The sequence below is a fragment of the Mixophyes fleayi genome, chromosome 3 (assembly GCF_038048845.1).
Source record: "Mixophyes fleayi isolate aMixFle1 chromosome 3, aMixFle1.hap1, whole genome shotgun sequence".
NCBI lineage: Eukaryota > Metazoa > Chordata > Amphibia > Anura > Limnodynastidae > Mixophyes > Mixophyes fleayi.
This window is the reverse complement of record NC_134404.1, coordinates 160,875,180-160,900,758: the sequence shown is the minus strand read 5'-3', so window position 1 is coordinate 160,900,758 and position 25,579 is coordinate 160,875,180. Positions and strand designations below refer to the sequence as shown.

Sequence of the window (25,579 nt, the reverse complement as noted above, 5' to 3'; positions counted from 1 at the left end):
TCCCTAAAAGCTTACTTGATTAGAGCAACAAATGTACGCAGCCAAACACAGCAGTTCCAGATGCAGCAATTCCATTACACAAACGATATTTAATAGGTGCCGCCAAAATAGTTTCACTTTAAAAACTATACATGTGGGAGAATGACAAGGGAGACGAGCGCTACCAAGCTTCAGGCTCATAGCAACTGCACACACTGATACTATGTTTTTCAGCCCTGTGCCTTCTCCTTCCTGATTGGCCCATCATAGTATTTAAGGCACCGAGGGCTTAGCCTTGCTGCCGATTATAGCGTTAGTGTGCTGCACAGATTGCTGACCTGCTGTTGGATACGTTTTCTGTCCTTAGATTGTTATCCCATTGTGACCCTTGGCTTATTTATAGGACTCTGCAAATACACGTGTGTGCCTTTGACCTTTGCCTGTTTCCTGGATTCCTCTGTTTGCTGCCTGCACTGACCTCTGGCCTGTTTCATGACCTTCCTTGCTTGCTTCTGACCCACGACCCTGGCCTGTCCCTGGTACCAACCTCCAGTATTTCGATTACCTCCATCCCATACCGCGGTAATACTAATAAGCCTTTACTACCCTAGAGCCTACGTTCTGGGGCATCTGTGTACCTCAGAACAACATCACTTCTATGGGAAAGGCGGCTGCTAAAGGTGAAGACCTCTAATAGCTTGGTTCTAAAGGCTCATCTACTAGCCGTGGTCCTAACGTTATAACCGGCCAGTGAAGATTTTGAAGAGATTCACTTCATGGATGACAGCACAACGAACCCTTCTCCAGCTCAGGTTCTGGTGGCTCAGATCCATACCTTGTCTCAGATGGTCCAAGGCATATCGTACCAATTGTCTGCTCAGGACGAAGCCTCCAGAACTTTGCAAGCTCAGCATTCCTCTCCGGTTGCAGAATCCAAATTGAATCTGCCGGATCGATTCTCTGGGGATAGAGCTTTATTCCACAACTTTAAAGAGAGTTGTAAGCTTAATTTTCATTTAAGACCCCGTTCTTCAGGTTCAGAGCAACAAAGGGTTGTTATCATAATCACGCTTCTCCAAGGTGACCCTCAGTACTGGGCCTTCAATCTTGCTCCCGTGAGTCCTTCCTTACAGTCTGTTGATGCCTTTTTAATGCCCTGGGTCTACTCTATGATGATTCTGATCGTGTGGCCTCGGCCGAGTCTCATCTCGGGGCCGTGAAGCAAGGCTGACGCACCGCTGTAGAGTATTGTGCGTAGTTTATGCGATGGTCCACTGATAGTGAGTTGAATGACCCAGCGCTTTGGAGTCAATTCCGTCTTGGGCTCTCCGAACAAATCAAAGGCTCCTTGGTGCAATATCAGATACCAACTACCTCGGAGAATATGATGCAGTTGGTAATCAATATTGATCGAAGGATCACGGAAAGAAGAACATCTGCCTCTTCCGGCTCTCCGCCAACTTATGCTACATCATTGGACATTCCTGAGCCTATGCAGTTAGGTGCCTATTGCCTCTATTTGGAAGAATGCTCCAGGCGACGCTCCCTGGGTCTTTGCATGTATTGTGGCAACAAGGGCCACCTACTCCGTGCTTGCCCTAACAAGTCTGTTCCTTGTGCTCCTGGTTCACCTGTTCCCTGGGATTTCTACCTGTTCACCTGCATCAGATGTGTTCCTGTTATTTGCTTTCTGCATCTCCCTGCAATCCCTGTTCTATATCTACACCATCCGGTTTATACTGCATTTTTTGGAAACATCTGCAATAAATATTGTGTGTTTCACCATATTCAAGGCTCCTTAGCTGTGATTTTATGCATTGTAGCATAACAGGATTGGACGGTAACCCTACAATTGGGGGCAGGATTTTTGCTAAGACTCCACTTGTACTGTATCTGTGGGTATCCTTCACTCTGAGGATCTCTCTTTTTACTTGATCTCGTGTCCTTCCGCTCCTTTGATTCTTAGCTTCAAGGCCATAATCCTCACATCGATTGGAAGAAAGGTAAGATCATTTGTTGGAGTCCGGAGTGTTCATCCACCTGCTTGACTTTGCCTCTTCGAGTCCTTCAGCTTATTCTAGATCCTGTTTCTGCTCCATATCAAGATTTTCGTGATGTATTTTCTAAAAGAAAAGCGGACTCTCTTCCTTCTCATTGAGAATATGACTGCGCAATCAACCTTATCCCCGGGAATAAATTACTTAAAGGATGTTTATATGCCTTATCCATTCCTGAAACCCAAGCGATGGAGCAGTATGTAGAGGAGAATCTTCGGAAAGGGGGTGATTCGACCGTCTAAGTCTCCGGTAGGAGACAGGTGTTTCTTTGTAACTAGAAAAGATGGCAGCTTGAGGCCTTGCATTGTCTTTCGCAGTTTGAGCAAAATAACGGTCAAAAACACTTTACCCGCTTTCTCTCATCTCTGCACTCTTTGATCAACTGAAATCAGCTACTATCTTCTCTAAGATTGACCTTTAGGGCGCCTACAACCTGATCCGGATTGGAGAAGGATATAAGTGGAAAACAGCATTTAATACCCACTCAGGGCATTATAAATATAGGGTTATGCCTTTCGACCTCTGTAACGCTTCGGCAGTGTTCCAGGATTTAATTAATGATGTCCTGTGGGAATTCTTAGGTAAATTTGTTTTGGTCTACCTGGACGATATTCTAATCTATTCACAGTCCTTGGTTCAGCACCGTCATCATGTCCATGAGGTACTCCTTAAACTCCGCCAGCACCATTTTTATGCTAAGCTCGAAAAATGTGAATTTGAGGTCACTCACGTAAGTTTCTTGGGTTATGCCATCTCCTCCAGCCGGTTCTCAATGGATCCTGTCAAGGTCCGGACAGTGCAGGACTGGGTGCTTCCCACTAACTTGAAACCATTCAGAGATTCCTTGGCTCCGCTAATTATTATCGGAGGTTCATCCGCTCATTTTCAGTACTAGTGACGCCTATTACTGCTCTTACTCGAAAAGGTGCTGATACAGCTAATTGGTTGCCAGCAGCCTCGGCATCCTTTTTAGCCCTCAAGGATGCTGTTACATCTGCTCCAGTCCTCAGACATCCAAACCTGGAACTCCCGTTCATTTTTGAAGTGGATGCCTTAGACGTGCGGGCTGGTGCTATTCTTTCTTAGAAGGACTGTCATATGCCGAGTCTTCGGTCTCACTAAACCCAAGACCCGGCTCACTTACCTGACCACCGTTATTCTCTCTCCGCTCCGGCCAGGCGCCATCTTCATTGCAGACCCGATTTCTCTTGAAAACTTTGTCTAACTTCCTATTGGTTCTCAATTAGCTCTCCTACTATTTAAGGCACCTCCTCCATCTACTCAGTGCCTGTTCTTAAGGTCTACTACCTGCCCGAAGTAGGTTGTGTATCTCTCATCTCCACCATCCCAGTGGTAATACTCTGTAGCCCGCAGACCATCGCTCTCATCCCCACCATTCCAGTGGTAATACTCTGCAGCGCACAAACCATCGCTTTCATCTCACCATTCCAGTGTTATGGCCACCAGTGCGGCATAAACTCATAGAACAGGTAGAAGAGGTCTTCACCTTTAGCAGCCGCCTTTCCCGTAGAGACTGGTTTCGCTCACAGGTACTCGGATGCCCCCAGGTCTTATGCTCAGAGTAGTATGAGTTTATGCTAACACGGCAGTGCACAGGTACAGGAGGTAGCACATGGTGTGGAGGTAGGCCAGAGATTAGCGGACTGGACAGAGCACTAGAGAGTATGTCAGGTACAGGCAAAAGGGTCAAAGTCACATGCACAGGTTCAGGATCCAGGGACAGGCAATAGGTCGGGGTCACTAGCAGAGGTTCAGAATCCGGGTATAGGCAAAGGTCAAACACGGGTAATCAATCTCAGGTTTCAACACCAAACACAGGAACAATAGCAGGCAGCAGTACTGGAACAGGACGCTATAACCGGCAGTGAGGCTTAGACCTCACTGCCTTAAATAGTACTAAGAGCCAATAAGGACAGAGGAGAACAGGGCTGACAATCAGCCTCAGGAGGCTGCTAATTAATTACTAGCTAGAACTGGCATAGGTAATAACATAAACCAGGAAGCATGTATAAAAATATAAATGAACCAGTTTAAATCATATGAGAGCTCCCCCTGGAGTTGGAGGATGTCCCTACACTCTCCTACATCTATGTCACAAGGATAATAACAGAGCATATAAACTAGAGCACGCGCCTGGCTGCCAGTTCACGCCAGATTGCGGCGTACCGCCGCGGCTTGTGACATCCAGTGGTAATATTCTACAGGAGCAGACCATTGTTCTCATCTCGCCATTCTAGTGGTAATACTCTGCAGCCCGTAAACCATCGCTCTCCTTTCCACTATTTCATTAGTGAAGCGCTGCAGCCCGCGGACTGTCCGAGTGATTTCTCTTCTGCCATCCGCAGATCCTGTCTTCTTGAGCCTGGTCCTGTTCTACATTTGCCTGTGCCCTGTTAATCTCGCCAAGTACTCCCAAGAGTGCTTTGACCTGCGTAGTGAAACCAGCTAAACCCACACCTTCTTGCGAGGGTCTCTGGAGAAGACCAGCCGCTACGTTAGACTTCGCGCCTCTGGTAAGAGTAGCCTCAAACTTGGCAGATCAGTATCCGAGAATCCTAGGCATCGTGACAGTAAGAAAAGGCTTTGTCGGATCCCGCCGGGGATCCTTCGGCAAAATACTTACTCCAACATCTAGTCAATAGAGTGGAACAGCAGGATGCCATCTAGCATCAATTGTTACAGTGTTTTTAAGCCTTGGTCACCCATGTGGATTCCTTGCAGGTGGCAGCACCACCTCCTGCTCAGGATCCCCCAGTAGAGCCCTCATTACCCGAACTCACCGTTGCTTCTTCCACCTCTACCTTACATTTGTCCTCTCCCTCCAAATTCGATGGAGACCTGAAATCCTGTTGGGGCTTCCTTAATCAGTTCTCTACTCAGTTTGAGCTCCAGCCTCAAAATTTTCCTACACGCCGCTCCAAAGTGGCAAATATAATATCTTTGCTCTCCAGGCAGGTTCTGGCGTGGGCCTCTACCTTTTGGGAAAGAGATGATCCGCTTCTTAGCGACAGTTTAGCCTTCATTGTCGCATTCTGGAGAATATTTCATGAGCCTGGCCGGGTCACTTCTGCTGCCTCCAGCATCCTCCGACTTTGACAGGGGTTTCGTTCAGTGGCGCAGTACATCATTCAGTTCCGCACATTATTTTCGGAACTTCAGTGGAACAATAATGCCTTAGTGGCCGCTTTCTGACAAGGGCTATCCGACAGAATCAAAGATGTTTTGGCCTCCCAAGAGTTACCCTCTACCTTGGATGCATTAATTTCTTTGTTTAATCATGATGACTTGAGGTTTCGGGACAGATCTTCAGAAAAGGAGCTCACTCATCGCACGCCTGTCAAACCGGCACCTCGATTTCAACTTCCTGTTCCTTTGGTAGAACTCATGGAGTTGGGCTGATGTCGCTTAATTCCTGAGGAACGAGATTGAAGATTGAAAAACAAATGATGTACTTACTGTGCCGATCCTGGACATATGCTTAATTCCTGTCCTAAGAAAACGGGAAACGCCAAGACCTAACCTGTTCTGGGGATTGTCAGGCTGGGGTCTTTCGAATCCTCTCCAATTTATTCAGATTCAAGAACTTGCTCCTTTCTTGTCACCTTACTTGGTTCTGCAGAGCCTGTCACATCCCGAGCTCTGTTGGATTCTGGGGCAGCCTGGAATTTTATCTCTCGTTCCCTAGTTTTACAGTGGTCCATACCAGTTATTCCTCTGGAGAACTTCGTCATCATCACTGCAATAGATGTATCTCAAATCGCTAATGGAACATCACGGAACGCACCAAGCCCCTCACCTTACAAGTAGGTGATTTGCATCAGGAGCTGATTTCCTTTTAATTTTATCATCGTCTACCAGCCCTCTCATCCTAGGCCTACCCTGGCTTGAGCTCCATTCCCCAAAAGTGGACTGGTGCACACCTCAAATTCTCTCTTGGGGTCCAACTTGTCTCCAGAAATGCCTTAACCATGTTCGCCCTGTTAAATTTGCTTGTACATCCTAAAAATCCTGTCCAGCTGGTCTTCCTGCTCAGTATTCATCTTTCACTAATGTGTTCAGCAAGCCTCGCTCGGAACACCTCCCACCTCAACGACCTTGGGCATGTCCCATAGACCTACAGCCTGGCAAAATACCTCCTAGAGGTCAGATTTATCCACTCTCCTTGCCCGAGACCTAGGCTATGTCTAACTATGTTAAGGAAAATCTCCAGCGTGGTTTTATTAGACCTTCTACATCTCCTGCCGGAGTGGGATTTTTCTTTGTAAAACAAAAGGGACATTGCGACCCTGTATTGAGTACCGATGTCTCAATGCCATAAAAATTAAGAACTGTTACCCCATTCCGTTAATTACAGAACTTTTCGATCGCATCAGAGGAGCCCCAATCTTCACTAAGCTGGATCTCTGTGAGGCCTATAATCTTATTAGGCTCAGGGCAGACGATGAATGTAAGAAAGATTTTAACACGCGGAACGGAAATTGTGAATATCTTGTAATGAGTTTTGGCTTGTGTAACACCCCGGCCGTCTTCCAAAGTTTAGTGAATGAGATCTCACGAGACCTTCTCTATGTGTACGTTGTCGTCTATCTGGATGACTTTTTAGTTTTTCACAGGATATTTTTTCACATCGACAACAAGTGGGAGAAGTGCTTTGTAGACTGCGGAGGAATCAGCTGTTCTACAAGTTGGAGAAGTGCTTTTTTCATGTAGCACACAAATACTTGATAGCTTATTTGTACACTGAAATTTAAAGTTGATATTTGTGTGCTACATGAAAAAACAGTCAGTATTTATCTTATGTGCAAAACAGAAAACTAGCTTGCACCCCTTGCATTGGTTTTGTCCAGGAGACTGAAATAAGATACCTCTTCATTTAAGATCCTTAATGAATCAGGCCCAAGGAGCTATTAGCCATGAAAGCGGCTTTGGAGGAATGGCAATATCTTCTGGAAGGAGCCCGTCATCCCATTACTATCTTTACCGACCATAAGAATTTACTCTATCGTCATTCGACTCATTGTCTGAATCCGCGGCAAGCCCGATAGTCACTGTTCTTCTCCCGTTTGGAACTTGTTATTACTTTCAAACCTGCTTCTAGAAACAAAAAAGCAGATGCTCTATCCCAAGTCTTCACGCCTACCTCGGATTCCGAGAATCCTCAGAATCGTCCGATTATAGATCTGAAATGTATCCAACTATCCACTGCAACTCCAGTTACCCCGTTTCCAGGTAAAACCTTTGTACCCTCTCAGCTCTGGAAAAAAACTATCTCCTGGTACCATTCCTCTTGCTTTTCGGGTAATGCCGTAGTTCGGAAAACCTTAGAAATTATTTACCGAGGTTATTGGTGACCTAGTATCTGAGGTGACGTTAAGGTCTTTGTAGCTGCTTGTGATACATGCGCTTGTTTCAAGTCCTCCCACCAAGCTCCTGCACAGCTACTTCGTTCACTTCCTATTCCTTTCAAGCCTTGGACCCATATCAGTATGGACTTCATTACTTACCTTCCACCTAGCAAGAAGTTTAACACTATATGGGTAATTGTGGATAGATTTTTCTAAAATCACTCATTTCATTCCTCTTGTTGGTCTTTCTTTCTCTCCGGGCTTGGCAAACCATTTCCTTAAGGAAGTCTTCCGACTTCATGGATGTCCCTCTGAGATCGTGTCGGACAGAGGAGTACAGTTCGTCTTCAGGTTCTGGTGGTCATTATGTAAAATTCTGGGTATTCATTTGAATATTTCCTCTTCGTACCACCCTTAATCTATCGGACAAACTGAGAGAGTCAATCAAGACTTGGAGATGTTCTGAGAATATATTATCTTCAGCGAACCAGGATAACTGGATGGATCTTCGGCCATGGGCAGAGTCTGCCCCCAACAATGCCTTCCATGAATCCACTTCTGCCACCCCATTCTCAGTTGTATATAGGCTCCATCCTTCTCTCCCAGAATTCTCCTAGGTCTGGCAGTTAATTCTTTGTGGCACAGATTTTCATCCATCTGGACCCAAGTTTAGACCTTCCTTCAGCTTAATACAAGTTCTTCGCTGACAAGAAAAGGTGGGCCGTTTTCGATTTCAAGATTGGAGATCGAGTTTGGTTATCCACCAAGAATTTTCGTCTTAAAGTACCTTGCATGAAATTTGCTCCTCGGTTCATTGGACCCTATAAAATTCTACAAATTATTAATTCAGTCTGTTTTAAATTACAGTTACCAAACAAGCTTCGCATCTCCAATTCCTTCAATGTCTCATTGTTAAAACCTCTAATTATTAATTGGTTCTCTGCTTCTTCCTCTGTCTCCCCTTCCATTCAACTTCAGCAAGAAGAGGAGTTTGAAATTACCCAGATTCTGGATTTTAAATACTCCAGAGGAGGAATCAGGTATTTAGTCGATTTGGAAAGTATTTGGGCCCGAAGAGCGCTCTTGTCTGCGCTTCTGATATCAACATACCTGCTTTGCTGATAAAATTTCACACCAAGTTTTCTAATAAACCATGTCCACCTGAACCCTAGACAAGCCCGATGGCCTCTCTCTTTTTTATTTGTTTCAAATTCTTAATCACCTTTCGACCAGGCTCTAAAAACTTCAAGGCCTATGCACTTCTCGGACCTTCATGTCCTGTCATGCTCTGCCTCTTGATTCTCGGCCCATCATTCTGTCTTCCTCAATTCATGCTGGTTTGACCCAAGACCTTGGGGTTACGCTTTGTCAATTCCAAAGAATTGCCCCATCGGAAACCCATACAGAGAGGTTGTTTGTTTCATTTCATCTTAAGAGAATGGCACTCACTGAATGACATAAGAACAAACTTTCTGGACATCCGGGAATATCTAAGACCACTGAAATTCTCTTACACTGGGTCTGGTGGCCCACTCTGTGCTCCTATGTTAAAAAAATATGTTCTTTGTTGTGAAGAATGTGCCAGAGGCAAGTCCTCCAGGAGTCGTCCTTCGGGTCAGTTATTACCCTTGTCCACTCCAGCTAGACCTTGGACACATCTCTCGATGGACTTCACTGTAGATCTATAAAATATAGGATAGAATCTGAAACCCCTTCAAGTGTGATTAATATCTCCTATAAAAAAGGGAATACTTATATTTCAGCATGATGATTTTTTTATGTGTCTGATGTCAGTAAATCTCCCACAGAAGAGCCATATTCACATAAAAAAAGAGAATTGGCATAAGTATAGTATTCTAAAGATTATATAATGTACACTCTGATTACAGACAGAAACAACAAAAAAATCACACAAAGTCCAATTATATGAGCAGTAATCCCCAATTTGTTGCCCCTTAGTGTCAGGCTACTCATAAGACGATATTTAAATATAGGCCTTGGAGACAGATCTTTAAACTTCTTCTGTTTGTTTCAATACCACAGTCATGACATCAAATATAGTCTCCAACAGACGTCATACATAAAAATAAAACAAAAAATGGGGTATCTAGCGTGATAACGTTTTAATAAATGAAGTATATATAAAATCACATATAATGCACTCACATTGTCATAAATGGTTAAAAACATAAATATTCAATGAGCATATTCACTCCTAACAGAGAGGATGCGGGTATATAGCAGTGCACAGAGATATATCCACATGGGCCCTGGGATAAGTCCAAGCCACTGGAAGTTCCCCACATCAATGATGGTAAACAGGCAGGGTGTGTCTCGCTACAAAGGTTGATAGGGTTAATGTTCAGCTCTCCTGCTCCAGCATGTTTCGACTCATAGGAGTCTTTTGTCAAGGTGCATGGAGAGCCTGTAGAATAACTCCTTTAAATACTGGCATTAACCAATCATATTTAGATTGCATACGATATATTTGGCAATACTTAAAATCTGTAGAAAATCTTTGGAGATTATCAAGTGTCTTGAGCACACCCACCAGGGAAGTTAATCACATATAATTATAAAATTCAGATATAGTCAAACAGGAAGTCCCTTATTCGTCAGTTGAAATGCACTGTGAAGCGTATCATCACTTCCGCGTTTTCTTCGTAACGTCACTTCCGGCCTCGGTTGCCAGGGAACAGATAGTAGTCATTCATACATCGATCTCATTTGTACTTGTAAACACTAGTAGCAGCATAATATAACTTAACACTTAGATCAAGTTCACTGCTTTGTGCATTCTGACATTCAGAGAATCATATTAATCCAGCAGTTCCCAAAGTGTGCGCCGCGGCTCAAGCGATGTCACGTCCGACAGTATCAGTGAGGAGCAGCAGCAGAGAGGAACAACAAGAAGGAAGACAGAAGAAAGTGAGGAAAGAAGGTAAGTAAAGGAACAGAGAGGGAAAAGCAATGGAGAGACACAGAATGATATAGTGAAGTGGGACACAAAGTGATTTATGAAGGGGGACACAGAAATATTTATGAAGAGAGACACAGAGAGTGATTTATGAAGAGGGACATAGAGAGTGATTTATGAAGGGCGACACAGAGTGTGATTTGATGAAATGGGACACAGAGTGTGAGATGGTGAAGGGGAGCAGTGTGATATGGTGATGGTCCGCAGTGGTATGATGAAGGTGCACAGTGTGATGGTGAAGGGGCCTAAATGCTACTTAAGTTATTTTGACCCAACTGCTTAAAAAAATGGGACTACCTGGTTAATATTTTGGCTTAGGGGTGTCTTGGAACAATTATGGAGACCCTAAGGCAATACTATTTGGGTAGTGGTGGATAGATTTTCGAAGATGGCACATTTCGTTCCTTTGACCGGTTTACCTTCTTCATCTACTCTGGCTGATTATTTCATCAAAGAGATCTTCCGTATTCATGGATGTCCTTCCGAGATTGTTTCAGATAGAGGAGTGCAATTCGTTTCCAGATTCTGGCGGGCCCTTTGTAAGACCTTGGGTATCCGATTATCACTCTCATCCTCCTACCATCCTCAATCAAACGGACAAACCGAAAGGGTCAATCAAGATCTTGAGACTTTTATAAGGATGTTCTCTTCAGCCAACCAAGACAACTGGGTAGATTTGCTTCCATGGGCTGAATTCGCTCATAACAACATGTATCATGAATCATCTTCTAAAACTCCATTCTTTGTGGTTTACGGTCACCATCCGTCTTTTCCGGAGTTTCCTGCCCTCCCTCCCACCCAAGTTCCTGCTGTAGAGACTGTTTGTCAGACCTTCAAAAATATTTGGTCTCAGGTCAAAACCTGTTTAAAGAAGACATCTGCCAGATATAAGTCTTTTGCAGATAAAAAGAGACGGGCTATTCCACCACTTAAAATCGGAGATTGTGTATGGTTATCAACCAAAAATATTCGTTTGAAGGTCCCATCTATGAAGTTCGCTCCTCGTTTTATTGGTCCATATAGGATCATTCAAGTGATAAATCCAGTTTGTTTCAAACTTCTACTACCTAAGAACCTTCGTATTTCCAATGCCTTTCCATGTGTCTTTGCTCAAACCTCTTATCATCAACTGTTTCTCGGTCCCTCCTTCAGCACCTCGGCCAGTTCAAGCTCATCAAGAGGAGGACTTTGAGATTACTCATATATTAGATGCAAAAATTTCGCGAGGAGTTCTTCGTTTCCTCGTTCATTGGAAGGGCTTTGGTCCTGAAGAGCGTTCATGGATTAAAGCAGAAGATCTCAATGCTCCAGCTCTTCTTAAGAAGTTTTATTCCAAGTTTCCGGACAAACCCGGTTCCATGTGTTCTGTGCCCACCTTTAAAAGGGGGGGGTACTGTCACTCACCGGACTGTGAGTGCCATTTCTCCTGTGTTCAGGAACCGTGGCCGTCCGCCATCCTGAGGGTCTGCGCATGTGCAGCCCTTATGAAACCTTCAGTACCTGTTGCTTTTAATTAATTGGATGATCCGGCAACCCTCCCTATTTAAACCACCTGTGATCATTACCTAGTTGCCTGATCTTGGAGTCTCATTCCCCATGAGCCTCTGAAGGTGTTCCTGTGTTTCCTTGTGTATTCAGCTCCAGCTGATTCCTGTCTTCTACGATTGTGGTTTCCAGACCACTTCTACTCTCCTGTGTTCATCGTGTATGCACTTAGCTGATTCCTATCTGCTACTGCTGTCGGATCTCAGACCGTCTCAACTCTCCTGTGTTCATCGTGTCTGCACTCAGCTGATTCCTATCTGCTACCTCTGCCGGATTCCAGACCGCCTCAACTCTCCTGTGTTCAGCGTGTCTGCTCTCCGCTGCCTCCGTTACTACTGCCGGGTTCCAGACCGTCTCAACTCTCCTGTGTTCATCGTGTCAGCTCTCCACTGATTCCTATCTGCTACTGCTGCCGGATTCCAGACAGTCTCTACTCTCCTGTGTTCAGCGTGTCTCCCCTCCGCTGCTTTCGCTACTACTGCCGGATTCCAGACCGCCTCTACTCTCCTGTGTTCAGCGTGTCTCCCCTCCGCTGCCTCCGCTACTACTGCCGGATACCAGACAGCCTCAACTCTCCCGTGTTCATCATGTTTCCAGTTTTACTTACTACTGCTTCCTGAGTATTGCTCCTTTGATTACCGGTTACCTTTCGTGCGCTGCACCAACCTGATTAGCGCTTCCATCCTCCAGTGGTCTCTCCTCCTGCCGGCGTTCAGCCGTTCAGGTATCCCTGCACTTCTCCTTGACAGCCTGCTCTCCTGAACCGCGGTATGCATACTTTCCATTGACTTTGCTATTGTATTGCATATCCATCTGGACTGTGTTGTGTTCATCTCCGGAGTCTTCCATCTACTGAAGCTATTGTTACTATTGACTTTGTTTCCTATTACCTGGATCTCTATAGTGACTTTGTATACTTCAAGCAGTGCTTGTCAGTTATTATTGTATTGTGGTTATCATCGTGGGATCAAGTTCCGTGTGCCGCCCGTGTATCCTCTGTATTCCATTCATCTCCTCGTGCCCCTCCTCACATATATATAGCAGTGGTACAACTTGCTGAACGCAGACCACTGACTCCTGTTTCCCATTGGCACCAGTTTCAAGTATCCTTTCACATAAGCAGTGGTACAACTTGCTGTACGCAGACCACTGACTTCCCCGTTACCTACTTGCACCTGGAACCCATTCCTTCACTATAGACAGTGGTACAACTTGCTATACGCAGACCACTGAATTTCACTACCTCCTCTCTACTCCTGGACATTCCTCCTCACTATAGCAGTGGTACAACTTGCTGTTAGCAGACCACTGACTCTCCTCACGTTTACTTGTCCATCTGGTTCCTCGTGTTCATACATCTAAGTCATTACCAGTTGCTGCTAGTCATAGACTTTCCTTGAGCATTCTCTCACCATCTGCTGATTCTCCTGTTCCGTTGTCACCCTGCTACCAGAGGACCATAGTACCAGCTATATTACTCTGGTAAGAACATCATCTGGTGATATCCTGGGCAAAGACTCCTAGTGCCCGTGACAATTATTACAGTAAGAACTCAGCGGCTCACGGAGTATTGTCGGGGGGGTGGGGGGTTTCCCCCCGCCGACCCAAAAAAAAAAACCCCCAGAGAAAGCTGCTGCGCATGCGCAGCAGCTCTGTTTCACCAGCGCTGTCCTATACAGTAGCCGTGGCGCAGTCTAAGAAGTGTCTGCGGCGGTGCTGTATACAATACAGCACCGCCGCGGACGCTTCTTTGACAGCTTCTTTTTGTTGCTGCTCAGGATTTGGAATGGGAGATAGGTGAGTTAACTGTGTTGCCAACGTGATTAACAATGTAATAAAAGCAACAGTGGAGAGTGGTAGTATTAGCAGAAGGAGGATTTAGGGCTTTTAGGCAACAAATTTTTTGGTACAGTTTGAGAAGTGACTGTTGTGTATATATAGAAACAACAATGCTTTTTATAATAAGATGCATGTGCTTGATAACTAGAGGTTGGAGTCTGACGAATGCAATCTTTAAGGGGGTGGGTTGGCCTACAATATTTCATTGCACCTGACTGTTTGCGTTGCCAATAAACAACCTCCATTTATTTTCTATAGCTAAATGTCTGAGGAGACTGGAACCAGCACCGAGTGACCGCCAGGGCTGCCCACACGCAGATGCCTGAATTTCACAATCGCAGAATTAGAAATCCTTGTAGAGAAGGTAATAGCGAAATTTCATTCCGGACAAGAATCAATTGCAGGTTCTGAGCGAGCCCAGAAATGGGCTAGAATAACTATGAAGATAAATAGGGTTTCGCAATGTCGGCGAAAAATCGGTGAATTCAGAAAAGGTACAAAATAACTTATTGTTATAAATCACTTTTTTTGTTTGGATGACTGTCACCATATTACTAGTTAGACACCTGTGAGCGTAACACATCCTTGTGTCTGTGTAAGTCATTTCTCTAGCAAGGCCTTAGTTAGACAGCGAAATCCCCATGGTACTTTTACACATAAACATGTTCCGTTTTAGACATTATCCACACTTGAAAAACCACACAAATTTCACTGTGTATTGGTTTAGTCATTTTCTGTGTAATTTGTAAAAGGACACTATGAAGTAGGGATGTGCACCGGCGACTTTTGAGGTCTCGTGTTTTGTGTTTTGAATCCGGATTTTCTCGATGTTTTAGGTTCGGATTTGTTTCGCAAAACACCTGCCGAAAGGTTTTGGTTCGGATTTAAGGTTTTGGATTCGGATTTTTTTTGAAAAAAGCATAAAAAGTTAAAAAATCAAGTTTTTGGGCTTATTTTCACTCCTACGCTATTATTGACCTCAATAACATTCAATAACAAGCATTTCCACTAATTTACCATGTATTCTGAACACCTCACAATATAGTTATTAGTCCAAAACATTGCAACGAGGTATCTTTCTGGACTGCGTAGTGGAGTGGTCCCCACAATATAATAAGAAAACCATCAACTGGTCTTAATCGCACCAAAACATGTACCTGGACTGCGTAGAGTAGTGGGTCACCACAATATAAATTAAAAACCCTGAACTTGTATGATTCGCACCAATAATGTACCTGGACTGCGTAGAGGAGTGGGTCACCACAATAAATATAATAAGAAAACCATCAACTGGTATGAATCGCACCGAATAATGTACCTGGACTGCGTAGAGGAGTGGGTCACCACAATATAAATTAAAAACCCTGAACTTGTATGATTCGCACCAATAATGTACCTGGACTGCGTAGAGGAGTGGGTCACCACAATATATATAATAAGAAAACCATCAACTGGTATGAATCGCACCGAATGATGTACCTGGACTGCGTAGAGGAGTGGGTCACCACAATATATATAATAAGAAAACCATCAACTGGTATGAATCACACCGAATAATGTACCTGGACTGCGTAGAGGAGTGGGTCACCACAATATATATAATAAGAAAACCATTAACTGGTATGAATCGCACCGAATAATATACCTGGACTGCGCAGAGGAGTGGGTCACCACAATATATATAATAAGAAAACCATCAACTTGTATGATTCGCACCAATAATGTACCTGGACTGCGTAGAGGAGTGGGTCACCACAATATATATAATAAGAAAACCATCAACTGGTATGAATCGCACCGAATAATGTACCTGGACTGCGTAGAGGAGTGGGTCACCACAATATAAACTAAAAACCCTGAACTTGTATGATTCGCACCAATAATGTACCTGGACTGCGTAGAGGAGTGGGTCACCACAATATAAATTAAAAACCCTGAACTTGTATGATTCGCACCAATAATGTACCTGGACTGCGTAGTGTAGTGTTCCCCACAATATTATTTAAAAATTTTGCAGCAACAGTCAACGTTGTTTAATATCTGATACACCTCTATCTGGACTGCATAGTGGAGTGGCCCCGGTACCCAATTTGGTACCGGGGCCACAATACCTCCTCCAACCATGGTACAGACCATTCGTCATTGAGATCCCATCAAGTATGTTAAAGACAGACAGGGTCAAAGTGTTATTGGTTGACTTTGTAAACCAAAAAACTGTCCCTGTTGCACATAGTCGTGCAATGAAGACTGACTTTTTCATTTAAAGGCACCATCTTTCAAGTGTAGTGTTTGTAAGTCATATTATACTTTTGGTAAAATTTGTTTATTTTGTTCCTCTTTATAGTAACTACTAATAGAATTAAAGTATTAAATAGAAGCGGCAGTTCCTCTTTATGGGAATTAGTAATAGAATTAAAATATTAAATAGAATTAAAGTATTAAATAGAGTGGTATAGAGTGGTAGTGTGGTATAGAGTGGTCCCCACAATATAATAATAAAACCCTCAACTGGTCTGAATTCCACCAAACAAGTATCTGGACTGCGTAGTGGGGTGGCCCCAGTACCCAATTTGATACCGGGGCCACAATAAAATAAATACACCCTCAACTGGTCTGAATTCCACCAAACAAGTATCTGGACTGCGTAGTGGGGTGGCCCCGGTACCCAATTTGATACCGGGGCCACAATACCTCCTCCAAGTTCCAAGTGTAGTGTTTATATTATAACATCTTAACACTACACTAATTCTAGCACGTCAAAACCTCTTGTTTTTAATAATGACAGGGCATTTAACTTTTGATTTAATTTATTGAATTTGTAGGCATTTTCTTTTACTTTTTGAACATGGCAAACGACTGTTGAATGGTCACATAATGCCCAAAAAATAGTTGCAAGATGGAATTGTCCTTGGGCCCTCCCACCCACCCTTATGTTGTTGAAATAGGACATGCACACTTTAACAAACCAATCATTTCAACGACAGGGCCTACCAAACAACTGTGGCTGAAATGATTGGTTTGTTTGGGCCCCCACACCAATAAAACAATTCATCTCTCCCTGTACAAACTAAACAGGCTCTACTGAGGAAAGATGTCGTCCTCATCCTCAACCTCTGATTCCTCTCCCCCTACAGTGTGTACTTCCTCCTCCTCACACATTATCAATTCGTCCCCGTTGGACTCCACAACCACAGGTCCCTCTGTACTGTCTGGAGGGCAGTGCTGTACTTCATTGAGGAATTGATTATTCATTTTTATAAACATCATTTTTTCAATGTTGTGAGGAAGCAACCTCCTTCGCCGCTCACTGACCAGGTTCCCCGCTGCACTAAAAACTCTTTCCGAGTACATACTGGAGGGGGGACAACTCAGTTAAAAAATAGAGCCAGTTTGTACAGGGGCTTCCAAACTGCCCTTTGGAGTTCTACCACGTCACTACCTCTAGTTAATTTAGATTGCAAGACTTGTAAATATAAATACTTTGAAGATTAAAAAAAAGCAGGCTGCACAGACTGTGGAGCTAGAAAGTGAAATTAAATGGACCACGTTACTTTGGTGGCTATCTATGCCCCCCCCCCCCCCCCGCCCTACACTTGTAGTTGAATATAAATAAAGCAGCCTGCATAGACTGTAGAACTAGAAACTCAAATATACAAAGAAATGGACAAAGGCAGTTTGGTATTTGTCTTCATCAGATCCCCTCTCCACTAGGAGTAAAACAGAAAACTTTTCAGCTGTTATATAATCTAGAATATAAATAGAAATTGAGAAAGGCAATTTGGTATCTGTCTGCATCATAATCATCAACATCCTCCTCAGCGCCAGCTACATCAATGTCCTCCTCCCGGTGTACAACATTCACACCTTCATTAGCCAAATCTGTAACTGGACTGTGGGCAGTGTCGGACTGTTCAGGCGGGGGTCGGGGTATCCACCGGTAGGCCCTGATGCCAGATAGCTGCGCCCTCTTCTGTGGTGGGGCGGGGCTAAAAAAATTATCCCTCTGCCCTTGACTAATTGGTGGCAGTGGGGGCCGGGTGCCAGGTGTCGCGTGGGGGAAAGTGGGGTCAGTGTGGCAGTGGGTGGCTGATCCCTCATCAGGGACCAGCCACTTTCGATAAACAGGAAACAGGAAGTAGCGTGCGTTCCACTTCCTGTTTTGCTTTTGATTGCACAGGGAGCATGGAGCGATGCAGAGAGGAGGCTCCAGCAATAAGGTAAGTGTGAATGAAAGCGGGGGCCTGCTATTTGTGACAGGGGAGAGGGGGCTGCTATCTGTGTGAGTGACAGTGGAGGGGAGGGGGGGGCCCTGCTATTTGTGCTAGTGACAGGGAAGGGGGACCCTGCTACTTGTGCTAGTGACAGGGAAGAGGGGGCTCTGCTATTTGTGCTAGTGACAGGGAAGAGGGGGCCCTGCTATTTGTGTGAGTGACAGGGAAGGGGGGCCCTGTTATACTGTGTGAGTGAAAAGGGAGGGGGCTGCCATAATGTGTGAGGGAGTGTTTTTTTTAATATAATGTATGATATGAGGGAAAGAAGTGGGTTTGTCTTATTAGTACATGGGTGGGAGGCAGGCTATTAATTTAATGGTAGAGTTTAGGTGGGGGCTAATTATTTAATAGGTGGTATTTTATTTGTGGGGTGATGGTGGGGCAATTTAATTTATTGGTGGGTTTTTTAATTTAATAGTGGGGCCTATTCAATTAAGATGGGGTGACAGGACCTTTAATTTAATGCTGGGGTGGTTTGCTGCTATTAATTGAATGTGGGGCTGTGTTTGGTTAGGAATATTTAATGTGAATATGAATTATTTGATGGCGGGGATGGGTGTGGGAAATGGTTATATTAAACATAAATGCTGTTAATTTTTTGCTGGGGCTGTTTGGAGGGAGAGTAATAAGTTTATTTGTTAAATGGGAATACTATTAATTTAATGTTGGATAGAGGCCTAATTATTAAATGTGGGTGCTGTTGATTTTATAGGGATGGTTGGAGTTTTCTAAATTTCATGTACCCATTTTTGTTTTCAATAGGGCCCCCAACATTCCAGGATCCAGACAAGCAGAAACTGATCTAAGACACCAGCATCCACAGGTGGTGAAATGAAAAGAACAGGTAGGAGAGACCAGGACAGTCTGCCAACTGTCCTGAATCTGGTGGGGCAGTCCCAAATTTTTGTGGCTTTCTTGCTTATTCAGGATTTGGTCCAACTACAAGGACAGTTGAGAGGTATGTCCTGCTTCACACTATACTGCTCATGAAGGCAGAACTGCATGCACTTAACAATAGTGCACACAGTTATGCCTGTGTATTTGTTTAAAATGATAACCTCCTGTCTTGATAACCTCCTGCTTTGCAGCACTATATGGTATTAGGTGGGCCCCAGTCATTGGTTTCCCCGGTGGGCCCTTCATGTCCCAGTCCGACACTGACTGTGGGTGATTCTTCCAGCATATGCAGAGGGCGTGCTGCAAATGCTGGATGGAGTCACCTCTTCCCATACAGTGATGTGAAGGTCAGGGTTCACAACCAACAACACCCTTGGACTCGCCTTGGGGATTTGTGATCTCATCTGTTTAGAAGGCAGAGTTCTTTGCTGTTTTGTTGTTGTTGCTGACAGCATAACTCTCTTAAATTTTTTGTAGGGGGGGAGGAGGAGGGCTTAGATCCTTGGGTAAAGCTGGACCACTAGTCATGAACACGGGCCAGGGCCTAAGCCGTTCCTTGCCACTACGTGTCGTAAATGGCATATTGCCAACTTTACGTTTCTCCTCAGATGATTTTAAGTTTCTCTTTTTGCTATTTTTTGAGAACTTGGGCTTTTTGGATTTTACATGCCCTATACTAGGAGATTGGGCATCGGGCTTGCCAGACGACGTTGATGGCATTTCATTGTCTATGTCATGACTAGTGGCAGCAGCTTCAGCATTAGGAGGAAGTGGGTCTTGATCTTTCCCTACTTTATCCTCCAAATTTTGGTTTTCCATTATATGTAGCACAAGAGAGCGTACCCCTAAGCCACACACACTCGGCAAAGCCTTTAAAAATTATATGCGGCACAGGAGAGTAGCACTGGACTTATACTGCTGAATCAGTGAACTTTGTAATAGCAGTACCACTGGACTTATACACTGCTGAATCAGTAAACTTTGTAATAGCAGTACCACTGGACTTTTACTGCTGAATGTGTGAACTTGGTAATATTGCAGTACTAATGGGCTTATATACTGCTGGATTGGTTTTGCAAATTTGGTTATAATTATTTTTTTTTAAAAATTTTTATTTAAATTTTTTTTATAACTTTTTTTTTCTTTTTTAAAAACTTGGGAATAATGGGGAAATAACTATGCCCTTAGAAGCACAGAGCACAGGACACAGCACCACTGGACTGAACAGGACACAGCACAGGACCCAGCAGCACTACTGAACTCAGCAGGACAGAGCACAGGACACAGCACCACTGGACTGATACTGCAGAATGTGTGAACTTTGTAATATTGCAGAACCACTGAAATTTTACTGCTGAATGTGTGAACTTGGTAATATTGCAGTACCAATGGGCTTATACTGCAGGATTGGTTGTGCAAATTTTGTTGTAATTAAAAAAAAATGTAATTAGTTTTTTGTATTTTTTTTCAATAACTTTTTAATATTTTTTTAAACACTTGGGAATATTGGGGAAATAACTATGCCCTTAGAAGCACAGAGCACAGGACACAGCACCACTGGTCTGAACAGGACACAGCACAGGACCCAGCAGCACCACTGACCTCAGAAGGACAGAGCACAGGACACAGCACCACTGGACTGAGCACAGCACAGCACAGCACAGAACTTAACTGAACAGCACAGAACTTAACTGAACAGCACGAGATATAGCAGGACAGAGGACCACCTAACACACCCTCCCTCTACCCTGATCAATGCCCGAGTGAAGATGGCGGCGACTAGCGGGGAATTTATAGGATCCGAGTTTCGCGAGACCCGACAACGGGATTATGAGTCAGAGCCTCAGTTTCAGATTTGAATTTGGCGCCAATACCCGGATCTGTCTCGGATCCGACTCGGATCGGCAACGTTCGGGTGGGCTCGGATTTCATAAATCCGAGTGCGCTCATCTCTACTATGAAGTTGCATTTTTTATACTATTCTGCTATTTCATGTCATAATCTTTGTCATTTGCACAGATGGGCAGACTATAAAGGGTGGCTAAAGGCAAAAATTAAAAAATCACACCAACATGCCCAAGGCACTGGTGGGGGCCCTTCCCTGGAGGCAACATTAACACTCCTAGAGGAGCGTGCAAGTGTGGCCATTTCAATGGTGGAAATCGTTGGGATGGGCGACATAGACACTGGCTCTAGCCCAGCCCGAATAGGAGAGCTCTCTCCCCTAGGAACATAATGAGTTTCATTATTTAATGTCTGTTAATGTTTGTGTTCGGTATCTGCACATGTGACAACTCTCAGGATGTGTCTTCTGTTAAACTTTAATGTATCAATGTGTTTGCCTATCACATAGTAGGAAATGAAATGTACACACTGAAGACAAATTGTCTTAATATGTTGGTGTTTTTGAAAAACGTACCAACATACGTGCCTATGGCTGCTTTTCAGGAGTGTCAAGGCCTGTTTGTTTGCAAATTCCATGGAAGCTTACACTTATCAAATGCTACATGTGTGTCCAAATGTTTACAAAGAAAACCTTTAGCATTACAGTTTGGATATAATATATTCTCTTTTTCTTTATATACAGAACGTGAACACCAGGCTGCTGGCGAGGTGGAGGAGGAAGCTGCCCTTGATGTGGAGAAGCCTCAGAGTTAGCAGGCTGAACTCGCAAGGGTGTAGGCACTCTCACTCGCATCCCAAAGATTTGAAGCCATCACTGAATCAATGGACACTCACGTTGCACACATAGCAAACACTCTACCCCACATGGAACACCAACTCACCACTTTCTTTAGCACATTCACCACCCAAATGGCTACACTAAATCCCACCATGACTACTATTGCAACACTCCTAGGTGATCTTTTGCATGCCCACTCCCAACGCACCTCCAGCACATTACCTTCACCCATTTCTGATGATCCATTCCCCAGCCCCCAACACCAGTCGTCTGTTGTCTCCTCCCTCCCTGCCCCGTCTGTTGCCTCCTCCCTCCCTGCCCCGTCTGTTGCCTCCACCCTCCTTGCCCCGGCTGTTTGCTCCCCCCTCCTTGACCCCTCTGTTGCTTCCACCCTCCTTGCCCCAACCCTATTTTCTATGACCCTTGTCCATGCTCTTGCCACCCCTCTTGTCAAGGCTCCTGCCACCCCTGTTGTCCATGCCCCTGCCACTCCCCTTGTCCAGGCCCCTGCCACCTTCCCTTGTCCTGGCCCTTGCCAACCCTCCTGGCCATGACCCTGCACCTTCACAGCGTTGGACACATTCTGCTCCCCTTGTGAGTTCGGATGCTTCCTCTGAGCCCTCCACATCACTGGTAACCAGAAGTCAGGTCCGGCGTGTTCCTGAAGCAAAACCATACAAAAAGCCAAAAAATAAGTGACTTATGTTCTTTTATTTTTTTTATTTTTACATTTCATTTCATATTTGTTGGGAAGTTTTTTATGTTTATCTTAATTACAAATGTAAATACTACTGAAACTATGTGGCTGGTTTTTTTGTTTGGCATATTTTAGTAATGATGTAAAAAAATCAGACTTTTTAACAAGTCTAAGGACATTTTTATTTCAGAACACAGAGTCTACATTCCTTAATTTAATTCTTGCAACGTGTCTTACAAGACATTTTAGTGTAAAACGGTATGTTAAAATCGTGCAAAAGTGTCATCCTATGTCTATTTGTGTCAAAGATTTAGTGGAGGTAAATCATACACATACCCAAGCATTCACCCACAGCAAGCCAATAACCCAAGCCTCAAAGGTACACACGTAAGTACTTAAAATTCTGTAGGACACTCAAATAGTTTGTTCCACAGGTACTAGTGTATAATGTCACAGTAGACGACAATCTGTCTAAGTGAGGATCATGGATGCTTAATGTATACATTTATGAAAAATAGCACAATATCGAGACCTCTCTGCCCCTTATTGTGTCTACCTGAGATGTGTGTGCAACTTAACTGTAGTGGAAGGAATTGTCCCATTGTTCTGGGCTCTGTGTTGCATGTACATGTTTTGTTTCAACCCTGACGGACCTAAGATAGGACTTTTAAACTAAATGCATGTTGAAATTGTTCATACAAAGTTTGCCTGGTAGGAACTGATTCCTTTAACAAATTTGTCCCGACATTTATTACTGAGGTGTCCAGGAGTAAACCATGTTAAAATGGCAATGTGCCAAAATACACATAAAGTACATTTTGCCCCTAGGTTCAATACTGTTTGTAGCACACAAATGTCAAGTCTAAATTTCAGTCTCTTTCCACTAACTATTTAGTGGTGTCATACATGACAAAGCAGCTATGCATGAGAATAATTTCTCCATAGTCAGCACATTGGTAAATATTGTATTTAAACATGGCTTGGATCGGGAGAATAAAGTTATAAATGTCTGCACACATGTACGTCACTAATCAGGTTTTTAATTTTATAAAATGTAAAATCGCGTTGTGAATGGCAGACACATTCGGTGCATTTTATAAAAATCTCATACTGGGTATTGGCTTCAAAATGCAGACATATTTTACACCAGTTGCAGTGTCTCTTGCTTTGTGTGAGTAAATGGTGCCTAGCAAAGGATTTTAAACCTACAGTGTTCCTTGCTAGCTATGGAAATACCTCAAGCCAAGGAGATTTACTTATTTTAATATGTTAGCTCTCAATAATGTGACACCAATCACAGGTTCAAAAGCAACTAATGGACAAGTTTAATCCATTTAAGGTATGCACCAAGGGAATGCATCTTAACTTCAAATATGTTCCGGTCTGATTATGGGCAAATTTACAATATGTACGAAGGCCTTAACCTTTAATGATAGTGCAAATGCACAGTGGGTGGCACCCGGCCACTGCTTCACAAAACAACTAACACCAATGGTTATTCCTGTCCTTATAGCAATAGGCACATATTTCTGCAAAGAGCCTAAGGCTGTAGTGTTGTGTGAACTGTCTGCTGTGTGTCTGGATATTAATGTTTAGTAATATAAGACACAGGGAAGATTGGTAACTATTACCTCGGACAAAGGATTGGTAACTATTACCTCGGACAAAGAACCACACCCTGTTATCCTAGTAAGTACACGACAACATATTATCTAGTTTGACTAGTTATGGATGTCCAAGAGCTCATTTGTCTCAATAACTGAACTACCCGCAATGATGTAATAAATCACAATGGTCTGAGCCTGGCCAAACAGTCAAAATCTATACAAAACGTCAGTCAGTATGAGATTTGTCCGATTCTGGCCATTGTGTTTGCTTCTGAACACTTGCATGTATACAATTTTACAGAGGCCAGGTCAGTAGACAGACGCTCCCCTACAGTAGTTGATTTAAATTAAGCTAATTCATGGTAATTGAAATTATGGCCAACCCGATAAAACATTTCTTTATGTCTGTTTGTATTGTTTGATAATTCACAGACAGTTACCCATTTAGCAGTAAGGTAAACTATGAAGCCTCACAATACCATTCAAACATTATCTATAGTGTATTTTTTGATGTTACAGTGACTCCTATCGAAACACAGTATGGTGGTGAGCACAGATCAGAGATTGTGTTGCACCCAGACATTAAACATTCAAAGGACTATTGTGTGCTAGGGCAGACACTCTAGGATGAGATGGGGATCCAAAGAACATCTTACATGGGGCCTAAATCATAAAGGAAGTTAAATTAAGAAGTTTCTAGTTTAAGTCTCCTGGACAAAACCATTTTACAATGCAAGGGGTGCAAATGAGTTTTCTGTTTTGCACATAAGTTAAATACTGACTGTTTTTTCATGAGGCACACAAATACTTGATACCTTATTTGTACACTGAAATGTAAAGTTGCTATTTGTGTGCTACACAAATAATTTTTTTGTGCTATAGTAGCTCTTCCCTGGGATTGGGCCAGACAGGCTAGCCTTTGCTCACCAAACACATCAATGAGCCTTGGGCACCCATGACCCTATTGTCGGTTAACCAGTTGTCCTTCCTCAGAGCTGGTAGGTACTAAACACTGCATACCGGGAACATCCCACAAGACCTGCCATTTCAGAGATGCTCTGAACCAGTAGTCTAGCAATCACCATTTGGTCTTTGTCAAATTTGCTCAGATCCTCACGCTTGCTCATTTTTTCAGCCTCCAACACATCAACTTCAAGAACTGGACCCATGGACAAATGGAAGAAGGTGGCCTGGTTTTGACTCTAAGTCTCAAGGGATTTAATTGTACTTATTCCCCTGGTGCTGCAAGATATCCCTGGAGACCTCAGATCATCATCATCATCATTTATTTATATAGCGCCAAAATATTCCGTAGCGCTTTACAATTGGGGAGAAACATAATAAACTAATAAACAAACTGGGTAAAACAGACAGAGAGGTGAGAAGGCCCTGCTCGCAAGCTTACAATCTATGGAACAATGGAAGATTGACACATGAGGTTAAGTCTACATTTTGCATTTTGGCCCAGCCAGACTGCAAAGGTAAAAGTGACTCATAAGCTAAATGATCCTGTCACACAACAATGTTGGTCAGGGGGTGGTTGTCTTGTGTGAAATTGTGTAACAGGCGGTAACAGGCTAAAGGCGGTGAGGTTAAGAGGGTGGTTGAGTTATATTATAAGCTTGTCTGAATAGGTAGGTTTTCAGAGAATGCTTGAAAGT

General features: G+C 43.6%; 1 protein-coding gene across 1 annotated transcript in view; it reads left to right on the top strand.

The window, feature by feature from the left end:
* LOC142142519 (uncharacterized) overlaps positions 1-1,199 on the top strand; it is a 31,881-nt gene extending 30,682 nt beyond the window's left edge. The window contains exon 5 of the mRNA XM_075200406.1: positions 1,015-1,199. Coding sequence (XP_075056507.1) covers positions 1,015-1,199 — 185 coding nt within the window. The remainder of the gene's footprint in view (positions 1-1,014) is intronic.
* The last annotated feature ends 24,380 nt before the right edge of the window (positions 1,200-25,579 follow it).